We start from the raw sequence: 25683 nt of genomic DNA on the forward strand, positions 1-25683 counted from the left end.
CTTAAAGTGAACAGTGGCGGGTTATAGACCGCCACCGCCGCTTGCTTCGTAAGGGAGCCGTCGCAGCCACACCGCGCGGCTCCCTTATGGAGCAAAAAAGAAGCTCCAAAATGGAGCTTCTTTCTGCGGTGCCTCTGTGACGTCGCGAGGCGCCGGGGCGCATTCGCGATGTCACAGGCGCCGCGACACGTTCGGACGCACAGCATCCGATACGTAAAGATGGCACCGGCCGTGTGGAACGGCCAGCGCCATATTGTACGGACAGTCTGTATTAGACCCAGGGGCGTCTAGAAGAGACGCCCCTTTTTTAAAATGGGACGTCCTGCGGACGTCCCAAGTGCCGGTTTGTAACCGGCCAAAATTTGGCTACCAGTCCTGAGGAACAGCAAAATAAGGACTCAGCAAATGCAAATGGGAAACCACTCAAAGTCAGGGGCTTTCCCAGCAGATAATGATCACCAATTAGCAAACATTAATCCTCTTTTGCATTAGCCTCCCAGCCTGAGGCCTGTCATCAGCAACAGAACAATACACATGCAAATCACTCCTGCATTCCCAGGCTCACACAGTATATATACACCCACTTTTTCCAGGCAAGCATTCTCTAAAGATGCCAGCCACAGATGCTGGTGAAACATCAGGAAGAAACTCTTCCAGAACATGGCCACATAGCCCGAAAATCCCACAAAAAATCTCTAGCATATGCTTTCTTTTAAATTCAGATCACAAGTGGAAAATTATTTCCAAGAATAAAGATTTATATCTATACTAAAACTGGAGTATCCAATGCCATAATTTAGATAACTCTTACAGTGCAATCCTATGCTGAACATCCAAGAGATATCAGGATTTGGCAAAAGCTTTACTACTGCCACTGGTAGAATGAATGCAGTTTGACACTGCTTTATCTGCCATGACACCATACTATGGAACCCTGGGATTTGTAATTTGTTGTGGAACCACAGGTCCCTGACAAAGAAGGATAAATATCTCAGAAAACTACAAATATCAGAATCCATTAGCATTGAGCCATGGCAGTTTTAAGCAATGCCAAACTTCATTAATTCTGCAGTGAAGATGCAGCCTGTCAGCCAAACTCTCCACTCATGCCAGCTAAATCCTTCACTGGTGGTATCATTCTACTTTTGAAGAAACCCTCGAAAACAGACTAGAATAGGTCTGTCTACCATGATATTTGAGCACCACAGGGACAGAACATACTTACTCCAGCTGCATCCACACTGGGGAAATAATCCGGTTTGACGCCGCTTTAATCGCCACAGCTCAAGGGTATGGAATTTTGGGAGGGGTAGTTTGTTGTGGCACCATAAAGCCTAAATTCTTCATGATTAACTCTCTGTTAACAATGCAACTGTACACGGTAATTTTATACCAATGCCAGATGTGACATAGAAAAAAATAATTAAAAAATGAAATGCAGCTGCAAGTAATATTCTTATAATTACAGATGATGAAGCCCAACCCTACCAAAGTTCAATAGCGTTTGCACCTAAATGCATGCACTCCAGCCTAGTTACTCCAGTATGCACTGATTACCACATTAATACTTAAAAATTGAATAATCTGTAAAAGTGCCTTGGTTCGTCAATTTGCTGCCATAACAACAAAATACACAACAAGGATTATGAGAGTTCAAAAACAATATTTCTGATTACTAGCAGAAAAGACAAACCATACAAAACATGTTGGAAATTGTTTTATTACTTCAATTTAGAAATAATTCAAAAAGAAGAGCAATTTTATTTATTTATTTATTTATTTATTTATATCCTTTATTTCTATTTATACAGCATCCAAGACATTTGCCAACTACTTTAAAAAACAGCAGTTTAAAAATTATTCATACACAAATGAAAAAAAAACAATTACGTAGATATCAGTTTAGTTTTTAAAAAAACAAGATTAAAACAACATCAATTAAACCACAGTTTAAAAAAGATAAAAACAGATAAAAATAAAAAGAGATTAAAATTACCATTCCTTGAAAAGCTCTGTTTGTCACATAAATTCTAAGCTAAAGGCCTTCCTAAATAAAAGAGTCTTTGATTGCTAGCATAAGGAAAGAAGTCACATGCTTTATAGAAATCACTCAAAAGGAATTTAAAAAGGAGTAAAGTGCTAACAGCTATTTAACAACATCTAATTAAATTTTGTGAAATGTGTGCACAAACTAATCTGTCTTTGAATCATCAGAATATTATATGTCAATTCTATGTCTGTCTTCACAATACAGTACTCCAAAAGGTACTTTCTTGGTGCACTTTCTTGTTAAAGGTGAGATCCTGAACATGCTTCAGTGCAGCACTGGAATACACCTGATTATTGGCTGCCCTCTTTCCTCATTGATTATGAGAAGACATTATCTCCTGCAACAGGAATTGACTAAAAGCTTCAGTTCATTTGCCCATTGAGCACTTCAGAAAAAGTTCCACTTCTGCTTTGATTGATTGAGAGACAATGGAACCTCCTGTCAAGATTCATTAATTCCCTGACAGGCATGCCCTCTCCACTGACTATCAATAGAAATGTAAAAAGGTGGGGGGATAATAGCTATTACCTTAACTTGTTCTTTCAGAAGTGGATGAAATTGGGCAGCCAGTAGCCCTTTAAGAGGAGATTACATCTGTCAACTTGCAGGCAAATAGATCAAGACTGTTTTGTATTATATGTCTTTAAATTTTGATTTTTTAAAAGGTACTACCAATAACATCTCTGTTTGATTTCTTGGTACCCCTTCCATTTGAAATATATCTTTTAAAGGATGGGCTTATTCCCACAGATTCCTTGTGGAATGCTTCTGAAAATGTCAAGCTGCTGAGAGGTGTCCCTGAGTAATAACACCAGGATATAAATTAATTAAATTAAATTAAATAGTGGGCCTTTGGTATTCACTGGAGTTTACTCCACAACCACCTGTGGATATCAAAATCTTTGGATGCTCAAATCCAATTAAATATAATGAAATAGTAAAATGATGTCCCTTATATAAAATGGCAAAATCAAGATCTGTTTTTTTTTGTAATTTATACACTCATCCCTCTACATTCACTGGGATTAGAGGCAGAGGAGCCCCCTGAATGTGGAAAAATTGCAAATAACAAAATCACTATGTTTTTACCTGAGAGAACATTCTTCTAGCGATCTCTGGGTCCTCCAGTGCAACACTATGGTCAACATCTGCCAGACATTGACCACAGAATTGCGCTGGAAGAGATATAAGTGCCTAATGAAGTGTTCTCTTTCGGAATCTCTAGGTCCTTCAGTGCGACTTTTGGTTAAAGTTGACTATAGAGCTGTGCTGGAGGACCTAGATATTCCTAAGAGAAACATATTAATAAAAATTGTGAATGATCAAATCCGCAAAAGTCAAAGCTGCAAATGTGGAGGGATGAGTGTATATATGTTTAATATTTTCCATCTGTGGTTGGATGAATTCATGGATAAGGAATCTGTAGAAATGAGGGCCTACTGTAAATTAATATTGAACTTAGAGGAATGGCATCGATCAGAAGCCACGTATAGTTTTGGTATCTCATATAAGACTTCATAAAGACATGTTAAAAGGTTAAATCTCTCTCCCCCCTCTCTCACTGTACTTTCATTTTAAAAATAAATTCATTTTTATTTTATTCTTTTAATAAAGATTGACTTGTTTTAAATAGGAAATGAAAAGAATGTATGACTAAAATGTTATAACTGGCTGTTGTTCTTAGTTAGCATTGTTGTTTCTTTCCAAATAGGTACTGTATATACTCAGGTATAAGTCTAAAAATTTAGGTCAAAATTGACCCAAAAAACCTGAGTCGACTTATCCATGGGTCAATGTAAGGGCTGTACCTTAACTCTTATTTAAAAGAAGAAACCATCCCCTGGTGAAAAGCAAGAGTATAATCTGTCCTGGAAGCACTGACCCACTCTACTCTCTCATCCATCCAGCCTTAAGAGTGAGCACAAAGAGTTATGTCTGCTGGAATTTTGTAAATTCTTTGACATTGTTTTGCTTTGCTTCATCCTTTAGATCCTTTGCTATATGCCCCTAAATCTTACCCTCGATTTATACATGGGGTCATATTAAAATCCAAAATTTTGCTCCCAAAACCTACCCTCGACTTATACATGAGGTCGACGGTATGTGTGTGTTTTTGGAACAGGGTGGTCTTAGCTTAACAGTTTACATTCACCCTTTGTTGTTTGTCCTCAAGCCTAACTTTCTCAAATCACCTAAACACCCTTATCTTCTCTAGGGACTTTATCACATGGGGAAAATGGGGGGGGGGGGGAAAATCCGGGGTTTAAACAGTGATTATCCCGTGAAAACCAAGCAATCACAATTAAGATTTTCACACACATTGCGATTAAAGAGTCTTTATCCCAGGAATAACCAGAGAATAACCAGGCAATAAACAGCAACAAATCATTCATGGGATTTCCCCATGAATGATTTCTTGCCATTTATTTCCTGGTTGTGCCCGGGGTAATGGCTATTTAATCATGTGAAAATCTTAATTGCAATCTCACAATGTTCACCGGATAATAGCAATAGCAAGTACATTTCTACCCACTTATCAGTTCACTTAAGTACTCCCTAAGCGGTTTACAATGTGTAAGCTAATTGCCCCCAACAAGCTGGGTATTCATTTTAGTGCCTCGGAAGGATGCAAGCTTGAGTCGAGCTTCAGCCCTTGGCTGGTACTGAACTCACAACTTAGCAGTTTGCAGGCTCCTGTTTAAACCCCTGATTTTCCCCATGTGATAAAAGTCTTAAGTATATAGGCGGGATACAAACCGCCGCTTTGCGGCGCTTCCCTGCCGCCGCCGTTTGCTCCGCGCGGGAGCTGCAGCAGCCAAACCGCGCGGTTCCCGCATGGAGCAAAAAAGAAGCTCCATTTCGGAGCTTCTTTTTGCGGCGCCTCTATGACGTCGCGAGGTGCCGCTGGTGCATTCGCAACGTCATAGGCGCCGCGACACGTCTGGACGCTATGCGTCCAGTACGTAAAGATGGCGGTGCCCATGTGGAAGGGGCGCCGCCATCTTGTACGTATAGGATACGTACTAGGGTTAGGAGGGTGCGGAAGCATCGCCCCTTCCTAACCCTAGTACGTATCCTATTCGTACTATATGGCGGTTTGTATCCCGCCATAGTTCTGTCTAAAGTTCCACAACACAAGTCTTCTTAGGGAAGAGTTAACCAGCTGTGTTACTGTTTATTATTATTTTGAGGGAAACCTGAGTGCATGCAGCAAAACCACATGCAACATTTCTGTAACAACAACATAGGGCAGGAAGATCTGATGTAGGAAGACAGGGGATCCAAACAAATGTTTTTTTTTAATTTTATTTTATTTAGATGACAGGAGCCACCTATTACTGTTTGACCGGTAGATAACAGGTGCCATAGAGTGTTTCAGTGCAAGATAGCAAGAGCCATGGAAAGTGTACTTTGTCTGATTTAAGGGCTCTTTTTCAGGTACTTGAAACGAGGACTGTAGTGTTTTAGACAGGAAGGTATTTTTGGATGATTTAGGATGGGTGGGCACAGGTGTGTTGCTGCAGGGAGTAAAATGATGGCTTTGTCCTCCAAAGAAGAATTCTGCCTCCAAACAAAAATTTCCTTCCACCTCCAAATTTCTAGCATGGCAGCAACTTAAAACTTCAGTTAGAGATTTAGAACTTTAAAAATAGTTTTGGCATCCAAACAAAAGGGACAGGCAAAGTGACCAAGGGGATGCAAAAACAGAAAATACAAGACTTTAAGATTTGAAACAAGTTTTGGTGTCTCACTCTCTGCAATGCTAGATGTTTGGGAACTGAAGAAAAATTTCATGGAGTGGGGGTAAAATTCTTATCTGGAGGTGCAATTCATTTCCATGACTACATCCCTGGAGTTCTGCATGGCCAGGGGCCATGTTTCTGCCACTAGAACCCTTTTGTCTACACAATAAAAAAATACTCATTCTATTTGCAGCAGGGATTGCAAAATCAGGTGACTTGCACTTTTCCCACCATTGTGTTAAGATGACAGGTTCCTCCAAGAACTTCTACTTAGAAGTAGAAGTTCTTGGAGGAACCTGTCATCTTAACACAACAATAGGAAAAGTGCAAGTCACCTGATAAATATAGCAGAAGCTGTGTGATAAATATGTCAGGAGCTGCAACAGTTATGTATCTTGATAGTTTACTACTTCTTTTTATTGTAATGACACAAAAGCACTAACTGAGACCCCAAACTCAAATAAGGTTATTTTGAAGCAGTGCAGTGGTTGAAAGTGATAGTTGCATGGAAACAACAGTGACAATGCCACTTGGCAACAAAAGGTATACTAACAGTTCCTCTTGGCTGCACTAAGTGATTGATTTGCATGGACAAGCAGCAATAAACAGTCCCAGCTCTAAGGCTGCTGTCTCAATACCACACTAGAGGTCAGGACAAAAAATTCAAAATACTTCTTGCTGATTTAGAAAAATTTAGTGATGAGGGATGGGAGTAACCACCTGTATATGTTATGTAATTCACATCTGTGTCTTACTACAATTGAACAGCCATTCATAAAATATGCTAAAGTATTAACAGGTGGACCTTTCAGTCACTCAGTCCCACTCCTATTTTTCACACTCATCATTCTGAAGTACCCCCTCACCGACAAGGTTTTGTATAGCATCCAGCAGCAGTTTTGGCTGCCTTTGAAGAAGGCCAACTCTACCTTGGGGCACACTAGAACTGTTTAGAGGGGAACAATTTGGTTCAGGCTTCATATAGAACCTCTGTGCACATGCACACGCACGCACGCCCACACACACACACACACACACACACACACACACACACACACACTCCAATGAAATTATTTTTACTTATCTTGCTTTGCAGTGAAACAGATACAAATAATTTTACCTAAAGGGCAAGTCTATAGTGTTTTGAAATAAAATAGCAGTTCTCCCTTTCTCCATACACATAGAATATGCAGTAAACTTGTAAATATTTAAAAGAACATGTCAAAATAAAAGTTATTTTATTTTGCATGAAAGGGAGTATGTAAAACTCTGCATATGTAGCAGCCCTGAAGAGTCAATAAGCCTTTATGCATCCCATTTCCCCCTCCTCTTGTAAATACATCACACCAGGAAAGCAGACTTTGAAAAACATCTGGATATAGCAATACAGAAGCCAAGCTGGGGCAGCTTTTTAAAACTCTAATGAAAAATGAAACAGTTGTTCAGCACTTGATTTGCAACATCTTGTACACAACAGGAAGGGAATCATGTTGAGTAGCTCTCAAAGATAAAAAAAAAGATGTATGATCACAATCATCCTGTCCAGAACAGATTACAGAAACCGCCAAAAGTACAGAGTATATCTGAGGAGCTCAGCCTTGCCAACACATGTTCAAAAACATTTGCATAATATTTTATCAGAAGTCTGAAATCAAACATGAATAGAAGATTTATTAGCAATGCTGAAATTTTTGTTTTATATGAAGCTGTCTTTGAAAACTGCTACAATGCTTCAATTGGTCCAAACAGCTGTAGCTAGATTGCTAACTGAACCTAGCTACACAGAAAACACAGCTCCCTTGTTGCAGCAGCAGAAGCACTGGCTGCCAATCTGTTTCTGGACCTGTGATGACCCTATAAAGCTTGGGTCCAGACTATTTGAAGGATGGTGGCTCCATTTATGAACCCACTAGAGCTCTAAGACATCTGGCAAATACTTCTCTCTGTCTGCCCACTTCCTCAGGCTCATTTTGTGGAAGCAAAGGAGTGGGCCTTCTCAGTGGCTGCTCCCAGTTTTGGAACTCCCTCCCCCACTTCCAAAGAGATTCCGCCTATACATTAGGAAGAACATCCTGACAGTAAGAGCTGTTCAACAGTAGAACACAACACAGTGGAACAAGGACATAACAAGCTTTATATGGAGAGGAAAGAAACCTAGAATGAAACTAAAAGTATTACAAGGTAGAAAGGAAAAAGGTGGCTTAGGCTTGCCTAACCTTGAATTATATTATGATGCATGTGTACTTATATGGGCTAAAGAGTGGATTTCTCTTGAAAATAAGAAACAATTAGAATTGGAAGCGGGGGACATGAATGTAGGATGGCATGCATACCTAATGTACGATCATAGAGATACAAAATTTAATAAACATAAAATCAGGAAGGTAATACTCAAAATTTGGAAAAAATATAAGAATTTTTTCTATACTAAAATTCCAAAATGGGCCTCTCCACAAGAAGCATTTCATAGAAAAGAATACGTGGGAAATTACAAATGGTTAAAACATGAAGATTATGTAATAAATGTAAAAGGAAAAATGGAAATTAAAAGAAAGGAAGATCTAGAACGAGAAGGGAAAAAAATCAACTGGTTACAATACGCACAGTTAAAAATAGAAACAAAGAAAGACCTAAATGAGAAGGGTATAGAAACAGAAAAAACAGAATTTGACAAAATTATAATGGGTAAAGAAAAAGGTACAATTAGAAAAATTTACAAAATGTTACTAGGCATTGATCAAGAAGAGGAAACGATTAAGGAATCAATGGTAAGATGGATGGAAAACATAGGGAAAACAATACAGTTAGAAACATGGGAAAAATCATGGAGGATTACTCAAAAATTTACAAAAGGAAACACTTTGAAAGAAAATTATTACAAGATCTTTTACAGATGGTACCTGACCCCCTCTAGGCTTGCCAAAATGAAAAAACACGTAGATAGGCAATGTTGGAAATGTAGAGAGAAGGTGGGAACAATGTATCATGTATGGTGGCAGTGTAAAGAAATACAGAAATACTGGAGACAAATACATAAAGAAATACAAGAAATAATGGAAATTAAAATTCCATTGTCTCCAGAAATATTTCTACTTAATATGATAGAAATACCACAGGGGAAATTAGACAAAACACAGAATAGTATGATACTATATCTAATATCGGCCGCGCGTATGGTATATGCTAGATATTGGAAACAAAAAAGGATCCCAAATGTAACAGAATGGAAAGTAAAAGTGTTGGAACTAAAGGAGATGGACAAAATGTCGATGTATATTGTAGGAAAAACGAAGCAAGAGTTCGAAAAGAAATGGGGGAAATTGATAAAAAGTTGGTGTTAAGAAGGAGGGTGGTAGTCAGAAAGCAATGGGGGAAAGTATGATAAACATATTATGTCAGTCAACATTATAAGGGAGAATAAGAAAAAAGAACAGGGCAGTAGTTAATACCATGGGAAAATAATATAGATAAATATAATTATGGTAATAATAGAAATAATATCTTTGTTTCTTCACCTTTGAAAATGTTAAAAGAAGCCTGGAAAAAAAAAATTTTTTTTTTATTATTTTGTTTTCTGTTTTCTATCTTTGTAAGAAAACCAAATAAAGATTATTATATTAAAAAAAACAGTAGAACACAACACCTCAGAGTCTGGTAGAGTCTCCTTCTTTGGATGTTTTTATACTGAGGCTGGATGGCCATCTGTTGGGGAGTGCTTTGATTATGTATTCCTGCATAGTGGGTGTTGGAGTGGATGGCCCCTGGGATCTCTTCCAATTCTATAATTTGACTGAGTCCGATTAGTGGGCAAAAGGTGGGATATAAATGAATAAAAGCATTCATTCGACCGTTCATTCATTTATTCATTGCATGTCACCTACAGAGGTTTGTTTACATATTTAACTCAGGAAAAGAAGAAGAAATGTAAAAGAGGGCTGCTTAACTATGTTTACATGAATCAGTTATGTAAACCAGCAATTAAAACTGTCACACCGGTTCAGCAATGCATTTCCTCCCAGGCTGTCTAAGTCTAAATGCAAAATACATGCCACATTCAAACCTGAATGTCAAGGCAGATAACAATTTTAAAAACCTGTTCATTTCTCACAGAACAACTCACATCACATCCAGAGCAGCTTTTCAAAAACAAGAAAAAGTAACACAAGTTCTACTAATAATGTCAGTACCCTTGACCACTATTGGCTGACAGCAAGAAAACCTTTCCTGAAAAATAAACTATTTTTCCAGTCTGCTGGAAAGCTCAGACAAAGTGCCACTCAAAAAGACAGACAAGAACCCTACCTGTTGCCATTAGAAAACACTAGCAACAAGATAACAAAAAGTCCAGTGTCATCTAGCAAATTAATTTTAAATCATTTTAAATAGCATGTGTTGAGAAAATACTCATTGGCTCAGGCAAAGGAATGCTTCAGCTTGCAGTCCGAATGAACTCATGCTTGATCTCAGGTATGAAGGAGATGGTTACCTCATTGAAAACCCTGGCTATCTTTCCTGGTGATCATGTGAAACACACACACACATATACACACACACCTCTCTCCAGTGAAACAACTTCACTGGCTGCCACTTCATTTACAGGAACAATTCAATCATGTCAATAAAACACCAATATAACCTTAAGACTGTAGTAAAGAAATCAGAAGATTAGGAAAGGCAGCCATGAAAGAACTAGAACAGATGCCAAAGAGTATGAACACTAAAGTTACAACCATCCAAGAAACTGCATTCCCCAGCACCATGTACAGATCTGGGAGCAGGACCATGAAGAACATGGATAGGAGGAAAAGCAACTCATTTGAGATGCGGTCCTAGAGAAGAATGCTGATGATGCTCCAGACAGCCAAAAAAGACAAACAAATGGATCCTAGAATAGATCAAGCCTGAACTCTTCCTGGAAGCCAAGATGATCAAAATGAGGCTGTTCTACTTTGGCCTGAATCATTGGGAAAGGCAGCAGAAAAAATGGAACACCAGATGGATGGACTCAGGGAGGTCACAGGACCTAAGCAGTGCAATGGAGGTATCACATTCATAAGGTCACCATGAGTTAACAACAACTCAAGGGCAGTTAACAATGAAATAACGTTAATCCAAGTTTATGCTCCAAATAGAGAAGAGGAAGAAGAAAAAACTGAAAGATTCTCTGCTGGAATCCAGGAGGACATTGTTCATATACCAAAACAGGACTTCTTGTTAATCATATGTAATTGAAATGCGAAAACAGGAAACAGAGCAGAATCCAAGATTTGGAGGAAAATTTTCTAGAAGGAGAGTGATTGGTTAAATTTTGCAAGGCCAGCAAGCAACCATTGCTCCTTCTTCAAGCAACACAAGAAGTGGCTGTATATATGAATGCCACCTAATGATCAATATAGAAATTAAATGGACCTCAGAATTGAAAACAGAAGCTGGAGAAGCTCCATTCTTTCTGCAAAAAGAAGACCAGGAACAGACTGTGGCACAGACCATGAACTGCTAATATTAAAAAGTAGAATAAAGCTAAAGCAGGGGTAGGCAACCTACGGCCCGTGGGCCTGATCAGGCCCGCCGAGGCCTTCGGACCGGCCCCAGGCCAGTCCTGCCACCGTCGCCGCCACCATAACTGCAGCGGCGCCTTTGGCTGCTTATGTGGCTGGCCGGCCGGCCATCCATCCACCCACCCACCTCCTCCGCCTCTTCCTCCGCCTCTGTGCAGCCGCACAGCCCCCGGGAGTTCCTTGCCTGGGGCCGGAGGCAGCTGGCGCATGCCCAGCTTGTGTGCGCACGCACGGGGCTCACAAAGAGCAGCTCCTTCCCTTGAGGCTGGCTGGCCAATAGGAAAAGGCCGGGGGCGGAGCTGTTTCCAGCCCCAGTCGACCATTGGCCAGCCTCAATGGGAAGGTGAGGCTTCCCAGGAGGAGGAGGAGGAGGAGGAGAAAGAGGAGGAGCACTGAGCTCAAGCCTCTCCTTCTGGGCGAGCGGGAGGGAAAGGGGCCATTTCCAGGTGCTGATTGGCGCCGAAGATGAAAAGGAAAAGGAGGAGGAGGAGGAGGTAGGTAGCCATTTCTCACATGTATTTTCCTCCCCTGTATTGTTGAGTGGGTTCTTGGCCCCATCTGTGTGTGCCTTTTTATTTTCCTGCCCTGTGTATTGTTGTTGTTGTTGAGTGGGTTCTTGGCCCCATCTGTGTGTGCCTTTTTATTTTCCTGCCCTGTGTATTGTTGTTGTTGTTGAGTGGATTCTTGGCCCTATCTGTGTGCATTTATTTTCCCTTTTCTGTATTTTTATTAACCAAGGGCAAATCCACTTCTTGTTAAACCACCTTGACATGTTCAATATGCATAGCCATGTGAACCCATGTTAAGTATTAAACCCAAAGGGTTTGGTTATGCAATAAGCCTCTCTGTCAGGGATGCTTTGATTGAGAGTTCCTGCATGGCAGGGGGTTGGACTGGATGGCCCTGTGCGTCTCTTCCGACTCTGATTTTATGATTCTATGAAATTTGCAAGAACCCATGGTAAATAAAGCCATGTGAAATGCTCAAATGTGCTGTCATGTGTGTTTTGGAATGGGGGAGGGGGGGTTGGCCAGAAAGGGAAGTACATTTCTGCCATCTGTCTAAGAATAATGCCAAAATGTCCTTCATTTTGATCATGCCTAAGAAACATGCATTTATATTAACATTTTATAAAAAGCAGCAACTTTTTTTGCATGTCCTCCATTTAAAAAATATATCCTACATTTTGAAAAAATGTCCTACATCTGTCCCGGTTTGGAGACAAAATTTTTGGCTTCAGCCCCCCAGTTGTCTGAGGGACAGCAACCCGGCCCCCGGCTCAAAAAGGTTGCCTACCCCTGAGCTAAAGAATACGAAACCAACCATCATGCCAAAATACAACCTAAAGGACATGCCTGTAGAATCTAAAGATAATGTGAATGTAATGACTTCTGTCAGGTAATAAGAGTAAGCTGGGAGGGAGGCACATGCAAATAAGTAATGACATCACAGCTGATGGAAGGCTCACTTGACCAATGAAGAACACCAAAGAATTTCAGAATAAATTCATCTTGTGAGTTCTAGATTCTGCAAATGATGGAAAGCTATGAATCACTTTTAAAAAATTGAGTGTGCCACAACATTTGATGGTCCTGATTCATAACCTGTACTCAGGATAAGAGGCCACTCACTGGTAGGGCAGAATATCAAGAAAAAGGAATGTTTTGCAATTGGCAAGAGGTCAGACAAGGCTGCATTTTATTTCCTTTTCAAATTTTATAGTGAACATATAATATGTAAAGAAGGATTCCATTCACAGAAAGGAGGCATGAAAATTGGAGGAATTAACATTACCAATTTAAGATATGCAGATGACACCATACTACTAGCAGAAAACAGTAAAGACTTGGAATGATTACAGAAAATAGCAAAGACCTGGAATGATTACTGTAGAAAGTCAAGGAAGAAAGTGCAAAGGCAAGTTTATAGCTGAAGATTAAGAAAACAAAAATAATTACCATAGATAATTTATATAACTTTAAATTAGATAATGAATACATGAAAATAGTCCATGATTTTCCATATCTTAGCATCAGAATGGAGACTGCAGTGAAGAAATAAGAAATCTAGGACTTGGAAGGACTGCTATGAAGGAACTAGACAAGATCCTGAAATTTAAAGATATATAGGTGTGTTATAGACTGCCTGAAATCGGCAGTCTGCCAGCGCCGTCATTTGCGGTGCGGAGGAGCCCCAGCGTCCAAACTGCGCGGCTCCTCCACGCCACAAAAAAGAAGCCCCAAAATGGCGCTTCTAATGGCGGCATGCTTATGGCATCACGAGCCGCCAATGGCACACTTGCGATGTCATTTGCGCCACGCGACGTATGGACACTATGTGTCCGCTACGTCAATATGGCCTGTGTGGAAGGGCACCGCCATTTTGTACATGCTCCTTTCTAACCCTAGTACACCCCTTTCTAACCCTAGTACGCACGGAGTGCGTACTTTCAGCGCGTTTGTAACGTGCCTTTATTGAATATTAAAGTTAGGACTGTCCATGCCATCGTATTTCCAAATGTATGTATGGTTTTGAAAGCTGGACCATAAAGAAAATCAATTCATTTGAGATCTGGTGCTGGAGAAGCATTCTGCGGATACTGGCGACTCTCAAAAAGAGAAATAAATGTGTCCTTGAGCAAATCTAGTCTGACCTCTCCCTAGAAGCCAAGATGACTAAACTGAGACTGCCATACTTTGGCCACATCACGAGAAGAGATGACTCACTAGAAAAGACAATAATGGTTGGCAAGGTAGAAGGCAATAGGAATAGAGGAACACCGCATTTCAGATGGATGTACTCAACTAAGGAAGCCAAGGCCCAGAGTCTGCTAGAACTGAGCCGGGCTGTTGATGACAGGCAACCTGGAGGTCTCTCATTTATGACACCATAGACTGAAGATGATAGCAGTTAACAACAACAAACCTTCTAAACAAAAATGATATTGTCATATTCTTTCATCGTGCTGAACTACTTCTCTAGTACTGTTATGACAAGATTTTACTCTTTATGTCAGTGCTATTCAAGCTATCTGATGTGGGGGTCTGGTATTTATTTTCTAACACAAGAGGGACCAGCACTCATTGATTCCAACTGTTTCATTCATTCTTTTCAAGAAACTAGCAACAGACCAGCAACCCATAGTGCTCAAAGATGAGCACCAATCTATGAATCATTACTTTGAATAGCACTGCTTTATGTCATACCGAATAACAGATCATCATATTGTCTAATTGACTCACTCAAATACTTTGGTTTGACTTGGATACCCTTGCTGACAGTTAAGAATTTCTCCCTTCAAAAAAAGATATAATGAAAAATATGAGTATTATTGCAAAAGATTCATAGGGGGAAAAAAGTTAATTATTTGGGTACAGAGTATATGCATTTCACATATACATACATGCTTTTACTCAAATGAATACATCTTTGAGTATATGCTTATGTATCATTCATAGATATAATATTTTGCAAAATATTTTTCCATGTTTGCTCATTCAGAAAATGACTGTTCAAATTACTAATAAAGAGCCCTCAAGTTATATGATCATTGTTATATTTTAACTCATAATATTTTATCATTCATAATCCTTTTCCTGGACTATAAAATAGCTCTACCCTCTCCAAATCCTTCACACAAATTCAGCAGAGTTTGTGGTTTCAGGGCAAAACCTCAGACAAAAACCTGTGTGCCTGCAAATGAAATAATGTTTTCACAGGGCCTCCTGTGCACTGAATACAGACTGATGAGTCTGGCACGGCACAATGTTCTTCAAACTAAAAACAAAAAAGACCCAATGTCAACAAATTAAATGAGTGAGAGAGTGCTAAGTGCACCAGAATCAGGCCCAAACTTGCTAATGACATTTTATAGGATTTGGGAGATTACTAACAATGTGTCTCCTGCAGTTATTTGACTTTCAGATGGGTTTTTAAAAACCTTCTTCAGCAGACCATAGTCCCCCTTCTTTTGACAAAAAAATATTTTTCTCTCTTGACCATACTTGAAAACATGAAGGATATGCCATCTCCTCCAGTGAATGACAGGCTAACAACTAGGTCTTCTTTTTCTGAGTTTTGGGTTGTTGCTTAGCTAACGAAAGGAACTATTGAGGTGGAAATAACCTCACAATCATGTCACCTCCATTTATCCAAATTCTTTTTTAAGCAGGAGTGAGCACTATTTCCAGACCACGGCAAAAGACTTGCACAGAGCTATTAAGCAGAAATTGTATCAATGGGTTCCCTCAGATGCACCCGCTCACTTTGTAGAAGATCCCCTTCCCACCTATGAATGTTCACTTTTCAAGAGAGAATGAGCTATACCAGGGGGTAGGCAACCTGCGGCCCGCGGGCCAGATGCGGCCCGGCAAGGCCTTGGGACCAGCCCCAGCCCGGTCCTGCCACCGATTGCTGCCGGAGCCTTTGGCCTCCTATCAGGAGGAGGTGGGCAAGGGGGGGCAAGCGGTGGGTGGCGGGGGGCAATTGTCTATAGGAGCCTCCGAAACATGCATTTATATTAACATTTTTTAAAAAATCAGCAAAAAATTTTTTGTGTGTCCTCCATTTTTTTTTTTAAAAAGCGTCCTCCATTTGAAAATTTTGTCCTACATTTGTCTCGGTTTATTTATTTAATTAATTTTTTTTTATTGCTTAATTATTTATTTTTTGGCTTCGGCCCCCCAGTTGTCTGAGGGACAGCAACCCGGCCCCCGGCTCAAAAAGGTTGCCTACCTCTGAGCTATACCCTGCACAACATGTATATTATGTATATCCAAGAGTGCTCTGTGGGACATAAGAAGTGTTTTAAAATACTGTAATGAGTATCATGAATGAATTACTTCTAAAAAGTAATTTTCCAAGTCTGTTAAATTATAACAAGACATCCATGGCTGCCCATTTTCACACAATGTCATGCTAATATCAGATTGCATGCCATCCAGTCACAAATTCTCTTCACACATGCCCATGTCTGAACAACTAGGCCCATTACAAAGTAATATGACTGGTCCTGAGATACAAACTACAAGATCACTGCAAAGTCAAGGCAGCTATAACAAAATGAATCTATCTCAGCAGGTGCATTTGAAATAAAATAAATAATACTCACCTGATACTGCTTTCAGTTCTTAAAAGTACTACTTGTTTCAAGGCATAGAATGATTTCTGTCCATGCAATGTAACCATGAATTAAATTCTTCCTGCATGGAAACAGGACATTTTTCCTCTTCTGATTCTAATATTTTCCCCCAAACTGAGCAGTACTTGTTAACATAAGCAATACTGCATTTATTTATTTTTAATTTAGAAATGTATGTTTTTTACAAATGCACAATTCCTCCTTATGTGCTTATAAGAAAAGAAAACTGAATTTTCAAGATTTTAACTTTAAACAGTACCACAGGTCATAATAATAATAAAAAACCAACAATACAATTCATCCCTGTCTTTTTCTTCATATGCTTTAAGTGGCAGGAGAGTGTTGAAATATGACTCAAGAAGAGACCAAAGTTCAATTCCCCACTCAGCCATGGATACCCCCACTGGGAAGTCACACACTTTCAGCCCCAGAAAACCCCATGATAGAGTCACCTTAGGGTCACCATAAATTGGAAATTACTTGAAAGCACACAACAACAACAACAACAACCAAAACAAAACAAAAACAGTAGGCAACAAATCTACACTACAGCAAATGTGGGCTGAAATAAAGTGCAGAGTTCTCTAGTGAAGTGGAGCTGAACTTCAGATGTCGATGTAGCCTTAGCAAAAGTGACTAGACTACAAATCTCCACAAATATACCTACTCTATAATCCTATGCTATTTTCCTCAGATGTTCCTGGCATCAAAAAGACAAGTTTTATTTTTCTAAGTTGTTACGTGTTTACAAAACTAATTCCCAAGTAATCAACTTTAATTAAGCAGATCTGATGCACTGCCTGCTCTTTTGCCCAATATAAATTTGCCTCACTTGTGTAAACTGTCACTAGGTCCAAAACTTTTCAAAACCACAACAGCGAATGTTAATGTTTAGCTCTGAAAAATGATATTTATATGAAATGTATTGCAAGCAGTGGAACTTAGTCTTATTCTCTAGAAGTCAGTGAGTCCTTGGGTGAGCAATGAAGAACTGGTTATGGGAAGTGGCATAGTGACAATGGTGAATAAAGCCCCATTAGGAAGGGAAAATATTAGTTAATATTTATAGATGGCCATTGCTGCATTTTAGTAGAATATCAATGTTTGCATTTCAACAAGAATCCTCTTTTCTTTGTTTCTGTGGCATTTACACAAAGTCAACATCCCACCACATGCTGCTGTCTGAATGTGATACCACCTTTGCTCTGAAAATTACATCTACTGAACACAGCATGACTAATGGCAAAAAAAAAAATCACAGAGAACCTGTTTAACACTTGCTGAAATGAGAGCTTGCATATCTCATCAATCATTTAAGCAGAGGACTTAGTGGCTTTCTCACACAAATTATTCCTCCTGTGAGATACAGTTTTCAACCAATTGAATGCTTCACTGGTTCATGTTTTCACAGGATAATAATTTAGTGCAAATAAATTGCCCAGACAAGAAAATTAGCACAGCACAATTATTGCTGTTTGCTACAATTGTGTCTGGACTGAATGGTTACAGTTCTTGTTCCATAAGATGGATTCTCCAGAATACATGGTTTAAAAAGACTTAATTCTAACCAAATTGAAGTTGCTCAGGTCAAACTGTGTAACTAAGGGAATGAACACATTTTCAAACACTAAATGAAAACACAGTTGTACAAATAAACCACTCTTCAGGAAAATACTAGTTGTTCAGTCAAGTGTTCCATGAAAGTTGGAGTCCCTGTAAATTTGTATACTTAAAAGTTTCAGTGTCACAACGGTACATGGATAAACCAAAATTTGGCAGATGTAAACACTCCATATAAAATCCATAGCAATAGTTATCCAGAAATAAAGTCACACATAAATATAGCTTTTGACCATCCTACTCCTAATGATTTTATAGTATAATGAATGATGGCATGAACATTTCTTACCCTTCCCTAGATAACACAGCAGCTCACACACAAAGAAAACATTGAACCACTGGGATCAAACCAACCAAAGATAAATCTGGAAGCTTTGGTACATATCATATTGAAATTAAAACACAATTAAAACACATTCTGAACAAAACAGGGGGGGAAACTATTTAAAGAGCCAAAGAAAGCAACAATTATAGTATGGCCAAACATTTTTATTGGGATTTTTGTATCATATAATAGTAATATGAAAAGAAAAGTATATGTACAAGTAATCAACTTGAAGAAAGTCAATGATGTCAGAATATAAGTGTTTGTACGCATGTGTCTATGCATGAATGTATCAGATCAGTCATGCTCAAACTCTAACAATATTACTGACAGATTTGCTTCTTTATGTTATGACAAGTACATAAAGAAAACCATGGGTTCATCAAAAGCATATGCTAAAGGAACATGCGTCTTGGTATGCTAGATGCCAAACATTTCAGTTGACAGAACTGGATGTTTGTGTCGTGCATTTGTGATTCTCTGCCTTTTCTCAAGAACTGAGACATATGTATATTTTTGATTATTCATAATATATGCAATCCAAATCCAGAAAAAGAGAGAGAGAGAGAGAGACTACTTTCAAAACTTTAAGCTATGTACCTTCTCAAAAGTAGATGTATAGGATATTGAAGATAACCTGTTGTGGATCTCATATTTAAAAGTATAATAAATTTAAAACAACTGTATACTTTACACATTCTTACAGATTCACATTTCAGACTATTGCCTTCCATTCTGCATCCCCTGACTTCAAAAGCTACTATGCATGTCATAACAAAACTGAGTATCTTATAGTGACCAATGAAGTCGAATTATGAAATGGGGTTGGGTGATGAACTCAATCATTTAATGGCTGCTTTCTCACTCTCATAAATCTATGACTTTGTGACTGACTCATCCAATACTTCATCACCATCTCAAGAATGGGATCCCAGAAAAGTAATCCCTATCCACAGAGCATAAGCTGTCACCACTGAGACCCATTGAAAGTAACCAAACAAGTGAATCCTTCCACTTGTAATTAGACTAGAACTGCATTCATAAGCATAATCACTAAATACTATGTACTCTGTGTTCAGTACACTAGGTTAGATCATGTGTGCTTATTACTGGTTGCAGATCAGGGAATAGGGATACAGCCTGTGCTGGATGAGGTTACACTCCCCCTGATGACTTAGGTTGACAGTTTGGGCATAGTCAGGGACTCAGCCTTGAACCTGGAGGTTTCTGCAATGGCCCAGAAGTGCTTTTGCACACTTAAAGCTTGTGCATCAATTGCACCTGTTACTGGAAATGCTTGATCTGACCATGACACGTGCTCTGGTAACAGCCTGTTTGGGTTATTGTAATCACTTTACATGGCGCTGCCTTTGAAGTGTGTTCAGAAACTTTGAAGAATGTTCAGCTGGTACAAAAAGCTGCATCTAGAGTATTACAGGGATCATAAACTCCCCTGCTCCAACACTCCAATGGCTGTCAGTGTGTTTCCCAGCACAATTTAAAGTGCTGGTTATGACCTATGTGGCTTAGGTCTATCTTATCTGATAGACAGTATCTCCTGATATAGAATCATAGAGTTGGAAGAGACCACAAGGGCCATCCATCCAGCCCAAGCTCGTCCAGATCCTGAAATCCACAGGGAAGGTCCTTCTCTTAGTCCCACCACCTTCACAGGTGCAAGAGCTGGGCACTTGAGAAAGAGCCTTCTCAGTGGCTGCTCCTACCTTTTGGAACTCCCTCCTTAGGGAGGCCAGTACAGCCCCCCCCCCACCTTCTTGCTGTCCGTCTATTGGCAGGCTTTTAGAACTAAAGGCTTTAAACAAAGAGGACTAAGAGCAGAATTGTTTTTAACTTTTTAATATTTTTAGAATGTATGCCTTTATTATAGTTAATAATTTAATTTGGTTTCAGTGCTAACTTTTTAATATTTTTAACTGCAAATGTTTTTAATTGCAATCTACCTTGAATCCCAGTCTTGGGGGAAATAATGGGATATAAAAGAACTTAACAATAATATTAGTTAATAATTATTATTAATTATAATTATTAATAATAATTGTATTGTATAATAATAATTAATAATTGTATTGTTTTATTAATAGAGCATTGAAAAAAGATTAGGCCACTGTTTTAAAAGTTTATATGGTATTATATTATGTTTTTCAAAATACTGACAAAATGCAGGAATTTTGGCATACTTATGCTTCACTAACAAGTAATTATCTTCCTTTTCACCAACAAAGTCCTATTTTCGCTTCTACTGTTACAAGAAAGTATAATTCCACTGCTGTTATTCCAACAAAAATGCAGAGAATACTCTCATTTTCAAGTTCAGGTGGAGACTATTCTCAATCATTAAAGGTGACCTTAAGATTAATTCTGTTGGGTGAGTCATATACTCTCACCCCAAGAGAAACCCGTGATAAGTCAGAAGGCACACAACAATAACTAGAAATAATAATTCTTCCTCCATTTGGGAGTGATATGTTTGAGATACAAGGATAAAGCCAAGGCTCCAGAAAAATAGTGCCTTATAAGTAATTGACATTGTGCATGCACTGCCCAGTTTATCCTGTAGCAAAGTGAGAGAGTTAAAGAAACCACAGGCGTTTCATTCACGGTTTATATTGCATGAAACCAATTTATTTTGGAATAATTTTTGGACTTTTACAACAAGAACCCAACACCCATGGCTGATAACCCTGGCTTGTCAGGGGAAAGACAATCTAGAGACAATCTGGTTCACACAAAGGATAAACAAACATTTGGAAAGTCCACCATTTACAATATTTAGCCAAGTGGGAGCTATCAAGCACCAACATGTTTTACAATAAGCCAGAATTATTTTATTGTGATGTGCCACTCAACCAATGAGTGACTTAGGACTGCATGTTCTTATTCCCAAAGGGTAGAAAAACTGTTATTACTTATTACTATGGTTCTCAATCTCACTGTGTGTGAAAACACTTTTAAATTTAAATTACCAGAGGTCTGAAATCTTCCTACTCTTGTTTCAAAAAGATGATGAATGTCATTCAAAATGATATTTGATTTTTACTTACTCCCAAAATTCCATGACTGGAGAAGTAGCATTCTGCAAATTCTGTTGAGTACAGTTGCTCATGTTAATTTTTTGAAATTCCACACAATTCTCTGTAAAAGAACCAAAACAAATTGTTGTAACATTTGTCTTACTCTTCAAAGTCACTTTAATTTTTTTTTTTAATGTGGCTACCAATTTACCATGATATTCCACGGAAATATCTTTCCCACACACTATTTGCTTCTATTAAAATTACAAAGGCACATGTAATTTCTGAAACACCAAAAACAGACTTTCAGTTGCTCTGATTGTTAGAGTAAAAACAATCACTGTGATGCAAACAGCTGCCTGCATTGGATAAGGAATCACTTTCTACCAATAGCTATTCAATAGCCTGAACATGGCAAGTGAGAAAGATACCCTTTGGCACACTTTATTATTGAGTTGACACATACTGTTTGGTCAATGTTCAGTCCTGGCTATGATTTCCGTGGCAGATGCCAAAAATAACACTGAAGAGGTATACTTTCCAATGGACTCTATGCAAGACATTTAATTACCCAAACTTCAGAGAACTGAATAAAAATCCAGAGTTGTTCAGTAAACACAAAAACAGGGGTAAGTGACTGTAATTCTAACGGAAACTACAATTTTCTAGAAAATGTATTAAAGATGTGAAAACACATATCTCGTTAAGAATATTCTGATCAACCTTTCAAATATAACATACTAATTAATCTATGATGTTGAATGCTACTGATAAAACAGTTTATATATTTAAAAACTCATATATTGAGGATATAAATTATATCCTATTTAAACTTACAGAAGAATTAACATTTGGCAGGCTTCTTCTGTTATCTTGTTCTCCAGGACATCTCAAAAAGAAATCTTTGAGGCCCGGTACACACGGGTGCTTTGTGGCATGGTGGCAGCAATTTTAAGGTAGCAGCGATTTTAGGGTTAGGGAGCATGCAGCAACCACATGCTCCCGAACCCTGATTCGGACAGATGCCGCTGCTGGTGCCGTACAGCAACCAGACGTCACTGCCTTCATGGCGGCACCCCTTCTTGCTTGTGACACTGCAAAAAAGAAGCTGCTCTAGGCAGCTTCTTTTTCGATGTGCAGCGTTGCCCCACGGTTTGGTTGCTGCGGCAACACTGTGTAGCAAAGAGGTGCGGAGCTTCTCTGCCAGTGTGTACTGGCCCTAAATATACTGTAACACTCAAGAATGAAAGTCTGCTAGGTACAAAGGCTACTACTGGAAGGGAAAAATTGGTCTCTCCTGTAATATGTACCCTCCTGTTGTTTTAATGAATGTATGCAAACCACTTGAGTCCAAGGCAATTTATTTTTATATTCACATACATTATGGCTACAGAATAAAGACATACAGTGGACCCTTGTTATTCGCTAGGGTTTGGTTCCAAGATCCCCCGTGTATAACAAAATCTGTGTATGCTCAAGTCCCATTAAATATAATGACATAGCAAAATGGTGCCCCTTATTAAAAAAAAATGGAAAATCAAGGTTTGCTATTTGAAATTTATACTTTTTAAAACATTTTCAAACCGTGGATACTTGAATCCATGTATAAAAAATCCGTGTATATGAAGGGCCGACTGTACATTGTGAAAAAATCCTGCTAAAATATTACATTGTATCTAACACATACTTTTACATGCTAGTAGATTGTGTTATTCGTTTTCAGTTGAAGTTTTGAGCTGGAATATTTGTTTTACAAATAAATAAAATTCTTACAGCACCAAACATGAAAAATGTAAATATGCTTTTTCAACTGTCAAAGTAATAAACCATTGAGGAACATGCTGCATTGCACCTTTGCAAAATGAAGCATCTTAGAAGGGAAGAATTTGATCCTGGATTGACCAATCATTTGCTATCATAACTGGAATGTTTAACTGACGATGAGGAAAAATGTATAAAACAAAAATTGAAGATTAATTCATAAATCAATATTAAATATTAGAATATATATTTGGTTTTTTAAACAAACAAAACAAACAGCTTCATTTATATATACCACTTCATACCGAACTAGCAGTGTCTAAGTGGTTTACAACTTTAAGTTACATGCTGTGCCACAAATTTGAACAATTAAGCTAATTTCCACCATCATGTTCTTTGATGTCAATGATACAAAATTACTCTGCTCATCTTGAGATCCATTTAAAGAAACAATTTCATTGTTCCCATACCAGTATTCCATTCGTGACCACAGGTTGCCCAAGGAAGCTCAGTAGTAAAGCAGTTGAACAGATAAAAGATAGCCCATGCTAGAATTATGATGTAGTAAACATTCAGGTGTGCCTCAATAACCTGGGTAGCATATCCAATACCTGAAAAAGAAAAAGAAAAGATGGGTCCAATAAGCTCTTCTAAGGGACACAAAAAATACATATAAAAATGATTTGCTGGCTCCAATTAAAGTGTGAGTTCTTAGAAACATGATTCACTTTCTAGTCCTTATAACTAAAGTGAATATCCTTAATATATATTTAACAAAACATCTCGACAAACATGCATTGTGGAATGAAATGCTGCAAGGATTATAAACAACATGGCTACACAATGGATTAAGTGTATAAATTTGTGTTGGAGATTGGGTTCCTTAAAGATCTAGTACACAGTACTGTTCCTTAAATTTTTCACTGGCTTTGCATTATTTGATTAATCTGTAACTGTGAAATATGCCGTGTCATAAACCCCATACTACAGAAAGGATAAATTCAGTGGCTTGCCTAGGGCCACTAAATGAATTCATGTTTGAAGGAGATAGGAATCAGGTATTTCAAAGCTTATACCTCATGCTTCTAACCCCAGTGCTACAGATGTCAAGAAATAAAACTAAATAGACATCAGTAAGAAAACTGGGCATTTCAAGATTATTGATCTCCTAATTGTTTTGTTGGTGATAATAGTAAAACATATTAAGCCTGTTTCAAATTTCATAAATTCTGGTTTCCATGTTTTGATATCTATACATAAACTTATGCACTAAATATGAAAGAGAGAGAAAAGAAGATAACTCAATGTGTACCTTCAAACAATGGACACACTTTTCTCCAGCATGTAATTCCTCCTTCACTAGTGAATTGTCCCAATGCAGTTTCCAGGAAAAACACTGGTATGCCACAGCAAATAAAGAAAATCACATAGGGTATGAGAAAAGCACCTAGAAAGCAAGCATTGCACAAAGATTGCTTAGTTACAATTCATCCTTTTAAAAAGTTATTTAAGTTAGAAGCTTAATTTTATTTAAAAATTCATGGCCCTACACCAGTCATATTTAAAGTGATGATCCCTAAATCAGTGCCAATCTAAAACCCAATGGCTACTGGTCCAGTAAAATTTCCAGTAAAGAAAGAAAATGTTGCAACACAAATATGGTACCAGTCCTCAAAACATTAAGGGAAACATTGCTGGTCTCAGTCTGAAAAGCACAAGAAGACTACAGTGGAAAGCACCACTAGCTTTTTCAAAGAATACTCTCATCATTATTGCCATATAGTAATATTCATACAAGTAAAGATGTGTAGGATATATGGCCTTGGATATTATAATTGGATTTTATAATTAATTTATTTTTTCCTTATACTTTAATATAATCTGACAGATCTGTCAAGCTACGTATATTTGATATAAAATTAAGCATCAAATTAAAGATAACTTTGCATTGCCACCTGCCAATGCCTTACAATAATTTTATACATATGAGTGTTACAACTATTCACAGTGCAACGACTTTCATATGCTAGGGAGGGCAGAACACTAATTCAGCTATACAGCTAGACAATATGCCCTCAGATAGGTGTGATGCTTTTAAATCAGCAGATTCTCTCCACCAGCAAAGCCATCAGCATCAGCCATGCAGAAGAGGCTTGGCAATTTAAGTGGGCAAGTCAGTTTGTAGCATGAGTCAGTGAAGCATGTATGCATGTACTCTATTTACTAGGAAATTTTACTCTCACTTAAAAATTTCATAAATGAAACTCTGTTTGAGTCTCTTCAGCACAATCCTATACTGTTCAAAAGTAAGTACTACTTGATTCAGCAATGCTTGCTCCTAGTTTACTGGGCACAGAATTGCAGCTTATATGGCTCATCATTAATAGAACTCAAATTTCTAGTTAAGTAATTAAATGCCACTGACTTACAGCTAGAATGAAGCACATGCACCAC

At 38.3% G+C, this 25683-nt stretch overlaps 1 protein-coding gene across 3 annotated transcripts in view; it reads right to left on the bottom strand.

Moving 5' to 3' along the window:
• Positions 1-25683, bottom strand: part of LOC149321517 (sodium- and chloride-dependent GABA transporter 3) — a 156382-nt gene that overhangs the window by 121073 nt on the left and 9626 nt on the right. For 2 of the 3 annotated variants that reach the window (XM_089523504.1, XM_089523515.1), the window contains exons 3-5: positions 24542-24676; positions 23700-23840; positions 21499-21589 (exon numbers count right to left, since the gene is read on the bottom strand). In XM_089523504.1, coding sequence (XP_089379630.1) covers positions 21499-21589; positions 23700-23840; positions 24542-24676 — 367 coding nt within the window. The remainder of the gene's footprint in view (positions 1-21498; positions 21590-23699; positions 23841-24541; positions 24677-25683) is intronic. The other variant, XM_089523509.1, reaches the window with a different exon arrangement.

Source organism: Sceloporus occidentalis, unplaced genomic scaffold, assembly GCF_023333645.1.
Source record: "Sceloporus occidentalis isolate IW3139 unplaced genomic scaffold, rSceOcc1.0.p SCAF_1, whole genome shotgun sequence".
NCBI lineage: Eukaryota > Metazoa > Chordata > Lepidosauria > Squamata > Phrynosomatidae > Sceloporus > Sceloporus occidentalis.